General features: G+C 40.3%; 1 protein-coding gene across 1 annotated transcript in view; it reads left to right on the top strand.

Moving 5' to 3' along the window:
- Positions 1-12857, top strand: part of LOC307270065 (gamma-aminobutyric acid receptor subunit gamma-3-like) — a gene marked incomplete at both ends in the record, with an annotated part of 83600 nt that overhangs the window by 57934 nt on the left and 12809 nt on the right. The window contains 2 exons of the mRNA XM_080053200.1: positions 1268-1350; positions 5952-6089. Coding sequence (XP_079909326.1) covers positions 1268-1350; positions 5952-6089 — 221 coding nt within the window. The remainder of the gene's footprint in view (positions 1-1267; positions 1351-5951; positions 6090-12857) is intronic.

Consider the following 12857-nt stretch of genomic DNA (forward strand, 5'->3'; position numbering starts at 1 on the left):
TAAATGCATAATGCGTTGGCTTTATTCCACTACAATTCATTTAACGTATTTTTCCTCGTTGCTTTATATATTTTTGTTTCCATCTGGACATTTGAATATCTCAGCTTACTGAGCACATCGGGATAGAAACTTCTCGTAGAAAATGTCATGTGTTTCTGCTCATGTTGTCCAGACAGCGTCTTAGTGGTAGAGAGGCGACACATAGGGGGGGGGGAGGTTGTGTGTGCGCGTCATTTTATGTCAAAATAACCCTTGCAGTTTCTGTTTACTTAAAAAAAGCACTCTGGAGTTGCCTTTTTTTAAAATTTGATTTGTATTTGAATTGAATAACTCTCAGGCTCTGACACAAGCCTTCTTCTTGATCATGATGGTGGCTGGGAGGATGTGGCTCTTCGGGAACCCAACTAATAAATATTCTCTCAAGAAATTCCTCTACACAGCCACCAAATGTCGGAGTTGAAATAGCTGATTTCACTCCTGCCAATCTGTGTCCAACTGATGAATTTGAAAATGATTGCTTCATTAAAAGGATATTAAGTCTTGAAAAGGCGCATGTTTGGGGGCGGATTTGCATTGACTGATGCATCTCTCATGCCGATATCTGCGCTTGTGTATGCAAATTGAGCCTGTGCATCATCTGCACTTTGTTCACCAACAACAGAATGTATCTCCTTGCTCTGAATGAGGCTCCTCTTTTGTGTCACTTAATGAATGCACCAGGAACATAGAAAACTCAACAACAAGCAAAAGCTCTTATTTGTACATACATTATAGTATCTACTTAAAATGAATTTCAGGAAGATTTATGAATTAACATGCAGAACATATCAATTGAGACGGATTAAGTTCCATATTTTTGCCTGTTAAACTAATACACTGCTTCTTTGCGATCACCGTTGCTCTCACATAACATCTGGTGTATTGACTTCTCCAGTGATCGTAGTTAAGCGGTGCTGTTTTCAGGGGCTCACATGCCTTTGGGCGTTGACCTATAAGTCATGGTCTTGCCGCTGATGATTAGACAGTTCTGTCATTTTGAGGTATTTTACACATCAACGAAGCAACCAAGTGTGCTCCAGCCCCATCTGCTTTGTAGCCAGGACTTGAGATATCACATTGCAAAAAGTGCATTATATGATGTAAGTGATGAGGAGTACCGTGCATTCACTCCATGTGCTTCATGGTAAGAGGTCATTCTTTTGTCCAAACCTTTTTCCTTGAATTTTTCTTTGTCTAAGTATTTCTCTCCTTCTTTCTGCCTCTTCAGGATGACCATCAATGCAGAATGCCAGCTGCAGCTCCATAATTTCCCCATGGACGAACACTCCTGTCCTCTTGTCTTCTCCAGCTGTAAGTATTAGCAACAGCATGCTCAAATACTCGCGTAAACCAGCACAAAACACACATTGTGCACACAGTCCTGCACCGCGGGGTAATGTATATACATGTAACACCTGCTAAAGTAAACGTATTAAAGCACAGGTATGGCTTTATCCAAGTAGCAACAACACAATGATTGCTATTGATAGAGATAAGAAGTGCACATGTTAAGGTGACATTTAAGGCTACAGGAAATGACAGCAGGGACCAGTGTATCAGCAGATAATGTCACAACAATTTTTTTTTATTTTTTTGCTTTGTGTCATTGGAGATCCAGACATCTGAGAAGCTTTCCTAGTTTCAATGGCAATACGTGATGGGGCGATTGGGGGACAAATATTGCATCACAACCATGTTTTAATGTTGAGTATTTAAGAAGACTGCATGGGTAAATTGTCTCACCTTCAGCTATATGAGATCTGATGCCGGTGCTGTTAATATTGGTTGAAGGGAAGACATTTTTGAAACTTGAAGTGTGTTTCCATCTCACAAGAAGAAGCCTACATGAGGAAGTATTAGCAACATAGTCTCAAGTTGTCAATTCATCAAATGTGATTGAATTGTTAGAAAAAAATAGTTTCACCCTCAACCTCAAACGCGGCTGCAATTTGCAATTTCCGCCCCCGTGTAGCTTTCCAGTGGGTAGTTGCCAAGGTTGTGATCCTTGAAGGCCCCAGATATAATTTCTGGTGAACAACCTTTACAAAATTCCATGGGTTTTGCCCCCATGGTATCAAGTTATCAGTGGCTTATCAGCACATGAATCACCTCTGGATTTCTGTTCTATCAAAATCTAGGGTTGGGGTGGGGGCAGGTTAAAGCTGTGCCTTGGAATGTGTCATCAGATTCAGATGAGAAATCAAAGGGAGGTGGAGAGGATGTTCTAACTGGACCACAGCAGCAGAGATTCAAATGATGAGGCATAGCGTACAGTGATCCTGTCAGTCATAGCCACACAAACTGCTATGTATTCTTAGAGCAGTTTTCAAGATCAGACGTCACCAAGTGCTTCACACTAAAGAAACTAAATGTAGACATAATATAGAAATAATGACTAAAATAGAGACAGAAATGAATAATAAGTCAAACAAATCAAAGGCAAGCGTGTTCAAAGTAGCAGGACTGGTGTCACATGAGACCTCTTTGAAGCCTATTACAGTCAGCTGTATTTCTCAGTAGGAGCTCCAGAGTCAGGTCGACACTAAAGTTTCTAACTGAGGATTTCAAAGAAGAAGAGGACAGAGGCTGTTTTACCAACTTCAGCCGTAGAACACATTCATCCATCATTTACATGGCACCACATGGTCACGTAAAACTTCCAATTTCTTCGTATTTTGACAATTTAACTATTTTACTGTAAATAAATGATCATGATGATTTTCAACAACAAAAAAAAAGCCCATATAAAAAAACTGTTTCAAGTACTTCTATACTAAATCTTCTTTTTCAAATCAACCTGAAATTGGCAACATATCCCAGGAGATACAAACGGTAACAAACTATTTTTTTTTATTGCTAAACCAATGCATGTTGGAGAATAACACTGTCTATTTTGTGTGTATTGTACTCCTTTTTAGTTTCTTGCACATTTAAGTGGTTGAGAGCCAGGATCTACTGCATCAGCATTTCTATTATTTTCCACTGGTATAAAACTAGAGTCCCCAAAGGCTTTATTGTCCCATTCAGTGCCATAAGTTGCCTAGTGCCTAAAAGACAGCAACATCCCATTTAATTTAGTATGACAGGACATTCTGTTTGACCACACATGTCCCACTGCTAGATATGCTTTAAATGAGGTAATTATCATTACTCGATCTGACTACAGATGGATTTTTAACAGCACATTATGAAACCTTTTTTATTTATTTTCATGATATTTTTTTTTGGCATTTTTATACGGCCGCGGGTTGGAATCGAACCCGGGTCCGCTACTGGCCGAGGCCCATGGGGGGGGGGGGACGCCCTACCAACTGAGCTAAGGGCGCCCCCTCCATTATGAAACCTTTTTCTCAGCATTGAGTTTGGATAATCAATCGACTGATTTCAAGGATATACAATGTGTTCATAGTGTGGTGAGACCGGATGGCACAGTACTGTATGTAGTGAAAGAGCTATTTACTGCAAATGGGGTTCCATTATGTCCCTGCTCTCAGAGAAAGGATTTGCAGTAATAACCCTTTTTCAATCCAGTCTCAGTTCATGTGGACATTTTATTCTCTGTGGCTGCAACGGTTGAGCAGCTCAAATCTTTACTGAATTAAATCCTTGAATGTTTTATTTTCTGAAGTAAAATGCAGACATTGCCCCACAATGTTGACAGCTAAATCATATTGTGATAACAATCGCTGTATAATTTGATTGTGTTTTCGATTTGGCCCCTCAGCAAAAGTGAGGAAATGAGTTATACGTGATAAATGCAAAATGCTCCGATAGTAATATACTGTATCTGTGCTTTATTCAAGATTTTGTGATGCAAGTAAGATCCATCGATAACTGAGGAACAGCGTAAATTACATTTCAAAATGCCCAGTGTGTCTGATGATTAACTATATCTCATTAAAGAACATATGTATATGCCTTGAAAAAAGTACAACAAAAAAAAGTTTATAGCATTTGCCATGTGCTAAAAATATCCATAGATTTTTACCTTCTGTGCATGACCATATCTTCGCTTCGGAGACAGCAGCACAGATATCCAGATGTGTGTGTGTGTGTGTGTGTGTGTGTGTATGAGTCAACTCTCCTGGAAAATGTAAAGCTGCACTCCAGAGTTGCACTAAGCTATTCTTCCTTTTAGAAGTTCTAAAGAACGCATTTTCATCAGTCTTCATATTACAACATAACACTAGATGCAAAAGGGAAGCATATTATCCAAGTTTATCTAATGAAGCCGCATTTGCTCCTCGCTTTTCTCCGCTGTCCAAACACGACATCATCCTTTTTTATACAGTGTGACATCTACCGCGGAAGACCTCTCCAACCACTTTAATGTATTATGATACTGCAGAGGCCTAAATGTCTTGTACTTTAGGCCTCTACAAGTACAAGGCTTCTCAAATTAGAATTCACAGCATTGTAGTCACTCCACAATCTTTCTTATTCATTCTGAATGTTCTATGACAGCAGGTGATGTGTTCCTTACCAACGTTTATGCAAGCAATCTGACACCATGAAAGGTGTTTTGAATGAATGGCTTGGTTCATGTGGCACTGGAAGCTCTTAAGCTACCATATCTTTTTCGTCTTTCTCTTTCTTCAATCAGCTAACGGCCACATGAGTTGTGAAGTTTTTCAGTTCCGATTTTGAGTTTTTCACAACTTTCTTTTGTTTTTTAAAACCTCATCTAAAATGAACTTGTGTCAAACTTTTAGGTGTGCTAAAAGTATGCTGAATACTTACAGTTTGAACATATTCCCAGAGCAGCTGACGCTTGAAATAACCAGTAAAGGTATGGCTGTCGCAAAATTCTGCTTTGAGTAGGCTGTCATTTCCCATCACCACAAATGTATCCATGAGAAAGAGACTGCTGCTAACACTGGCTAAAAGTCCTTCTTTCTATCATGTGGGGGTGAACACAAATCCTTCACCCCTTTCTGTTTACAGCAATATGGCAGAAGTGGACATCCCTCGTCGTATTTACTTGGAGGATAGACAGCGAGGATATTAGAACCAAGGCCACAGAAGAGTGTATTTTCTAACATTCTGTTAGAACATGTTGCTTCGGGGGGCTTTTAAAGGCGTGAAATATCACCATCATTTTGTCGCTATGAAGATAAACTGTTAACACAATGGTAATACTGTTTGCAGTGAGAGATAATTGTACAAACACACCAAGAGAAATATGATAGCAATAATAATCTATATTAGTGTTTAAAAAGGCTCACTTTCATCATGGTGTTAGATGGCTGTACTCTAAATTACACAATTTACGATTAGTCTGGTTTCAACTACAGGGCACCACGAGGCTCCCCACTCGCTCATTATTGCTGTCACTCATTCTTCTATGTAAAATTGCTTAAACATGTCAAATGCGCATTTTTTTAGTTTTTTCTTACATAATGACATTGTCGTTGATGTACCGGCTCACATAGAGACTCCACATATTAAGCTAGATGAAATCCTGCAGTTTAAATGGTGACATGTCCAGGATCACATCACAACAAAATGGCTCCAGCTTTAACACATCTGGAGCAGGTCCTTCTTATTGTAACACCACTTAGCATCCCCCATGAAAAAGCGCTTTCACACGTCACTGAGGTGTAGCAACAAGCCTGCAACCGAAGTCCATGGAAGATGCATTTCCCAAAGAAGTCTTTACCCAGGATACATTGCATTACATTGGAATGTGGATATTCTCGGACTAAAGCAGATTCCAAGCAAACAAACAGTAATTACTCAGTTGGTCTTTAGCACACTGAATTGCCAATGAAAAGTTACCATATACATTTGTATAAATCATGCACAAACCACGTACATATCATGCATACAATAAAAACTGCATCGCTGCATTATATTTCCTACATTGAACTTTTCTTTTCTGTCACGCTCCTGAATGTCTGTGTTGTGTCTAGACGGCTACCCACGAGATGAGATCATTTACAAGTGGGAGCGAAACTCGGTGCAGACCTCGGACCAGAAGTACTGGAGGCTTTACCAGTTTGATTTCATGGGGCTCCGAAACACCGCAGATGTGCTCAAGACGACGGCAGGTAAGAAAGACACCGACAAAGGCTCAGGATTAAACTCAAGAGCTCTGGCTTTTTGTCCACAAAGAAACAAACCCTATAACCTCCTCATAGGTCAAAGGGCATTTTTGGCTGCCAAGTGCTGGAAATGGCAGCCGTCTTTCATGCTTTACAGCAGGATTTCAAATCCAAATGTGGAGCCACTTGAATACCTTTGCTAATGTTAACCTGTGTGAAGCTGGGGGCACAGCTTCACACAGGTTAACATTAGCACCATGCTTAGAAAGGTAATCATCAAACTACAAGCTCAGAGCTCATACGTATTTCCCTCGGGTGTCAGGGCAAATAGGTTTTTCCGCCGACATTAATCACCAAGATTAAAGATTAAATGAGGAAGTTCAATTATTCACTAATTTGTCTCCTCCCCTCCCATGCTTTCAGTGCACTTATAGGGCTCTTGTTTTCTTTGATGATTTCATTCAAGTTTGGCGTTGGGCGGCCTTGACAGATGGAAATAGAGTTGCTCCAACAGGTGCCAGTAATCCTAGCCACAACTTCCTAATACATTTGTAATGCTTTCACGTGACACTTCGCTGTTCAATAGAGATTTAAATGGCGTAATAAGCGAGGGAGATAAGAGAAAGAGCATGACGCAGATTGTTAACCCTTCTTAACCTTGTTTATGAGTTGCATAATTGTGGGTACGGTCCTTTGTCTTTGGCAGATTGTCACCTCACTCTGCTTTCTTAGAGCTGACCCTTTCTTTATGAATATTCCAGGAACAGGAGGACTTTGCATCATGAGGAGAGGAATAACACTAGATTATTAAGGAGCTCGGTGGAAATCAGTTGAACAGCTTAATTATGCAATTAGTTAAATCCTTGTAATGTCCCGAAGCTCAAACATGATATAGCCAGAGTCATACAGTATGTTTTCTGTTTATACTATGTCTCCCAGTGGGAATACAGACCAAGCAACCCGTTTATTTCTAAAGAGAAACTGTCATTGATGAGTGCACTTATCCCACAACTTCTAAATGATGAGGTGTTCCTGGTCTCCTGCTGCAATCCTCAAAACACTGTCAAACTAATGTTCCGCCGAGATGCTCAAAAGCAACAGCGACCCTATACACGCTGTTCCAGAAAATTAGCCATTTCTCATCTATTACCTCGTTTATTCTTTTCCCCTGTTGCCGTTGCCGGAGCTCCGTATCCACACGCATGATGATTAGATCCCAGGCTAAAAATACCTATCATTAATTTACATCATGAAAAGAGGGAAAGTGCTGCGTCTTCTTTCTCCCTCTCTCTTATTTCTCCTATCTGCGCTCTATCCTTCATTCTTCATAAACACATGAGGTCTGGTGCTGTTTTAATGAGGACAGAGTGGACAGATCCCTGGCAAACTGAGCCACTGGGGACCACCGCCGCAAAACCACAGTCGTTATCCATTCAGCGGGGTCCTCTTCAAAAGGGCCCAACGTGGAATCCCAAAGACTTCGGTGCTTTGTTCTACTAGCCCATCATAAAGTCCCCCAAAAGCTTCCATTATGCCCATTTCTGCACTTCCAGCTCAGAAACGCTGATCCCTTTCTTTCTGGAAGTTTAACTGCCTTTTGAGAAAGAATATGGAGTGAAATTGCTGACAATCCCCATGCCTTGTCCCCAGACTGCATCATATGTATAGATATATTTAGAGATACTGTATACTGTATGTATATTTGATGTCACTTACCATCCGTTGAATTTTCCTACCAACCTGCAGCTGACCTCAGATCACATTTAAATCACAGCAGGAAACGTTATGAAAGTTATGATGAAAGTAAAACTGCATGGAGGAGAAATGACCAGGCGTCTCAACAACATAAAGGAAAATGATTACTTGATTGTTCACTTAATCGCTCTACAACAATTGTCCAATCTAGCCTAGCAATCATAACTCGGCACAGCAGGCCAGTCTAGCTTTGGGGCTCTCGTAGTAGTTATACTCAGTATGCACCAAGTTTGAAGAGGTGTTTCAGGCAGCCGGTCGAGAATTCACTTGTTGAAATCGGTTCAAGTTTCCTGCCATCGTGTCGTCACGTTCCCGGATTTTTCCATGTATGGTAATGCTGCAACGTGGTGTCTCGCTCCGGCCATGCCCCCATCTTCCTGCTGTCAAATTTGCCCGTGTGCTGCTGAAAGTGTTCCGGAAGGAAGGTAACCAATCACAACGGAGTGGGGTTTGCAGGAGGGGGGCGAGGGGGGCGAGGGGGCGGAGATGGCCGAACACAGTGTTGACAGAGCATGCTGAATCGCCCTGATGAGAGGAAGCGTTTCCCGAAAATCTACATAGTTTTTTGTGATGTGATTCGTGTCAGGTTGCTCTATAGCAGTTTTTAACAAGAAATTAAGATCAGAAAAGTAGTATAATAGGAGATCTTTAAGCTACTGTTTGCAGCTTTGTTCTGATGCATATTTGATACGGAGAAGTGAGTTATTCTGTTAATGGGTAGCCAGTGTTTCTGTAGTTAAGGTTACATTTCGGGTTGCAAAGGGGTGGAAAGTCTCCGGTAAATTTCCGGAAACTTTCGCTCGGGAATTTTGGGACTATTCAAAATTGGAAATCATAGGAATGAACTAAATGGCGGTAATTTAAATGATTTTTTTCATATCTAAACATAAATCTAAACATTTAAACATTATGTTTGGTCATAGGCAGATATCCATGCAAAATAATACAATTAAAAACCATTACATTTGAACAGATTTATTTGTAAGAAGAACTTTATCAGTTATATAAGTTTTGATTATTTTATGAACAATCAATAATTTCACTGAACAACAAAAAGATGAGTGTTGAGTAAAATATTACTCATCTGTCTGACCCAACCCATTCAATAAATAAAGTCAAATGCCCCCCCATGTGATGGAGGAATGCACAGTGCAGTCTCGTTTGCCTGGACTGAAATAACATAGTTAGGAGGATTTAGTGCATTTGGGTTGCTTTAAATTGAGTAATTCCCGTTTATTCCCGTTAATTCCCAAAATTCCTGTTAATTCCCATAAATTCCAATGGAAAGTTTCCAACTTTGAAAATTCCCGGAATTTTGCAACCCTAGTTACATTATTTACCAAACTTATCAGTCCATCATGTTCTCAAAATGCTCCTTGTTTAACTTTTAAATTAAAAGTTTTAATACTAGGTGAAGTTTTAATACTAGGTGAAGTATCTGGAGACTGGCTTTTTGTCCTGGTTTTAGTATAGTATCGTGACTATATCCAGGGTCCTTTTACAAGGTTTTCCTATTCGAAACGAGTCCGCTGGAAACATTAAACGTCAGCTGTTGTTGAGATAACATAAAGCTAATACAATAAGTCTTGTTATGTCACCCAACAAAAATGAGATGCCTGCTTAAAATCAAGTAACTGTTTTTTCTATTTGTTTTTAACTGACCAATCATTTTGTCTGGTAAGTCATTGTGTAGGTGCGGTGCAGCAACAGTGACTAACGGGGTCAGGCCTTAGTGCACGTTCAAACACTAATAGATGGATAAATGCAGTTTAATGTCCCTTGTTTGTTTCCACAGTGTGCATTATACATGCTGCTAGGACTTAGATCTATCTGTACAGTGCATACACTTAACATTAAGCATACTGTAGAAATGCAACAAAAACATGCAAACAGACGTATGCATAATAGATGTTTGTGATTAGTTGATACCCTTTCCCATTTGTGTCCATTACCTATGTCCTCCTGGGACTTGCGTGAAAAATAGGCAGATTTGGCATGAGTGAGTCAGTAGTGTAGGCGAGCAACTCTGGCTAATAAGTATTCTGCAGGAATGTGTAACCAACTGGGCTTTAACTGTCCTCCCAGAATGTAAACAGAGTGGTGTTTGCTACAATGCACAGTTAGAGCACAGAAGTCACCAGCTATACTGTAGACCCTCCATCTAGTAATGTGCATTTTATTTGTCGCCTTCAAATACTTATTATTGCAAAATGAATTTAAAATCTTTCAATAGATTAGCTTCTGTGCATTAAACTGTCAAATGAAACAGTCTGTGTGCAAAAGAGGCTGAATATGAGCACTGTCTAATGAGAGGAAGGGAGTAGAGAATTATTTAAGCTATATATATTGTTGTTTAATAGACCTATACTAGTATATAAAATGGAGTTGTGTTTTGTTGGAGTTGTATTCATCTAACAAAATACTCTTTGGATTGCTTTAAAAGAACATGCACTCTATCTAGGAAATGAATGGATACATAAAATAAAACCACGCTGTTAAATACTGTGATTAAGATTTGTAACATTGCTTTGGATAATAAACTAGCCAGGCATTTGCGGTAGTCATTGTGATGTGTTTATAACTATAATCTTTTTAGAAGAAGATCTGATCGTTAATTGGCCATTGTTGTAAAATTCCTTTTTCTTTTTTCTTTGTAGCATTTCTGTTTATCGACAACCATGGGGATTAACATAATTAACTCCATATGAATAAAAGGTGATTCAATGCACCCACACTGTTGACCCGTGTGCTTCAACTCAATATCGCAAAGCAGTCTTTGCCCTACAGTCCACTGGCTCCCCATGCTGTGTAGTCAACATTTAAAGAGAGGACCCTTGTCATTGCCGGAGTTTACAAATGAAATTAATCCAGTGTGTGTATTATTATTTATCCTTATATATTTGTATATACATGCTTGAGGATGCACCTGTGCACACACATCAACAGTACTTTAGTTATGATCATGTTAAGATGTGGTGTTTTCATGGAACATAAGTAAGCTAGTCATGCATTTCCCTGTATTAATTTGCATGTAGTGTAGTGAGAACAGTGGCTTCATTTATCAATGAAACACTGCATGTGATGTCAGTGTGACAGAATTTTAAAGTTGAACTGTACCTCCTCTTTGGGGCTACTCTGGTTGGTAGCACCCTAAGCGACTACCTGGATCCCATACATTATATTAACTCACATATGAACTTAAAGATCTCCTATTATACTACTTTTCTGGTCTTAATTTCTCATTAATGACTCCTATAGAGCAACCTGACACGAATCGCAGCACAAAAAAACGTGTAGATTTTCGGGTAACTCTTCCTCATTTAGGCGATTTCAGCATTCTCTGTGAACACTCGGCTTTGTCCTTCTCTGCCCCCCTCCTGCCAACCCCACTCCGTTGTGATTGGTTACCTTCCTTCCGGAAGACTTTCAGCGTTGCCCGGGCAGATTTGAGCAGGCAGGTGGGGGCATGGCCGGAGCGTACCTGAGCACGTTGCAGCATTACATACATGGAAAATCCGGATTGTTCTACGTAGATAAATCCTGGAAATTTTAACAAGTGAATCGCGACCGGCGTTCCTAGTGTTAAGTGCTCTGCACAGCCACCCCTGACGGTCAGCAGGGAATACGTCTTTTAAAAGTCCTCTAGTGTAAGCCCGGCATTAGCTGTAGGCACAACAACTGGTACCAATTCCCACCTCTGTAAATCAACAAACACCAATGGGAACTGTTCTCTTTTTTCTTTGCTCCTGGCAATTAAAATGATAATTTCAGTTCTATGCAGAGTATGAGGTGAGATTCAGCTGTGAGCGGAGGACAAAAGGTCCCCTTCTACAAATGTTTTATTCAATCTGACACCTTTTTTATGGAAATGCGATGGGTGATTGGCAGCGGGTTATCAAACGGTATTCTTCAGCTATATTGAAAGGCATGCCCGTCTGATGCATAGAACTTTGTCAAGGTTAGAGAGGCTCTTGTTCGCCAAGTGGTGTAAGCTCAATAACAACTTGCTGCTGTCAGTCAAGGCTTACAATACCAAGCACCTTGCTGTTGTCGGAACCATCAAAGAGGCCGCAGAATACATTTTGTCACTCCTCTTGTGTTTTATTGCACTGAAACTGTCTTAAAGTGTAACTGCACCCTTTTACTTGTTTTTTGAGATAGAAGCTGAATTAAATCACTATGTTGTTAAGGAACACATATATGCTGGTGTTAACATTGAAAAAAATTGCAATATGTTAAATATCGGCAATTTAAGAAATGTTTTGTATTGTAAATCATTTTAGAACTTTACTAAGATTTGAAAAAAACTTTTTTCCATCGGGTTCGAAAAATGACGTACTACTGTACTTTTGGTACAGTAGTACGTCATCACGTCGCCGCAAAGCCGGTCACGCTCTTCATAGGTCCATGGCTGATCCATGAGCTACTACTGTTATACCATCCCTCCAAGGATGTTATTTCGGGGGTTAACACACTTCACTTCTATCGGCAGTGTGTCTGCATTATCTCACACTGTATAACACACACACACACGGACCCGGACTTGTTCATTACTTCACTTTTGACACACGCTACCGCTCGCTCGCTCTCCTCGCTCACACACAGACACACACAGACTGCCGCTCGTTCACTTGCGCTACTCGGTCTCCTAACACTACGATAGAAACACCCGCCAACAATTTAGAATAAGAAAGTCCTCCACCTCAGACGACCCATCTGTGTGGCATATGAGCTCACTGTGTAGCGATAGTGCCGTTAGACTTTGTGTCACTCGATATTTCAATGAAGTCATGTCATTCAGATCTTCCTGAGTGACAGCTACTAGCAGCTAGCCGGCTAGCCCCCTCCTTCACAGACACCGCGCGCCCCCTCCCTCCCGAAAGTCGGCCGGCTGATGTCGGAATGTTTAAAAACAATGGTTCTCAAACGGAATTCAGAATCCATGGTCTGAAAGCATTTTTCAAAATCGTGCAGTAGCTCAAACAGGGGGTGCAGTTACCCTTTAAGTAAAATAAATTG

This window comes from Ammodytes marinus (genome assembly GCF_949987685.1).
Source record: "Ammodytes marinus genome assembly, chromosome: 24".
NCBI classification, from domain to species: Eukaryota; Metazoa; Chordata; class Actinopteri; order Uranoscopiformes; family Ammodytidae; genus Ammodytes; species Ammodytes marinus.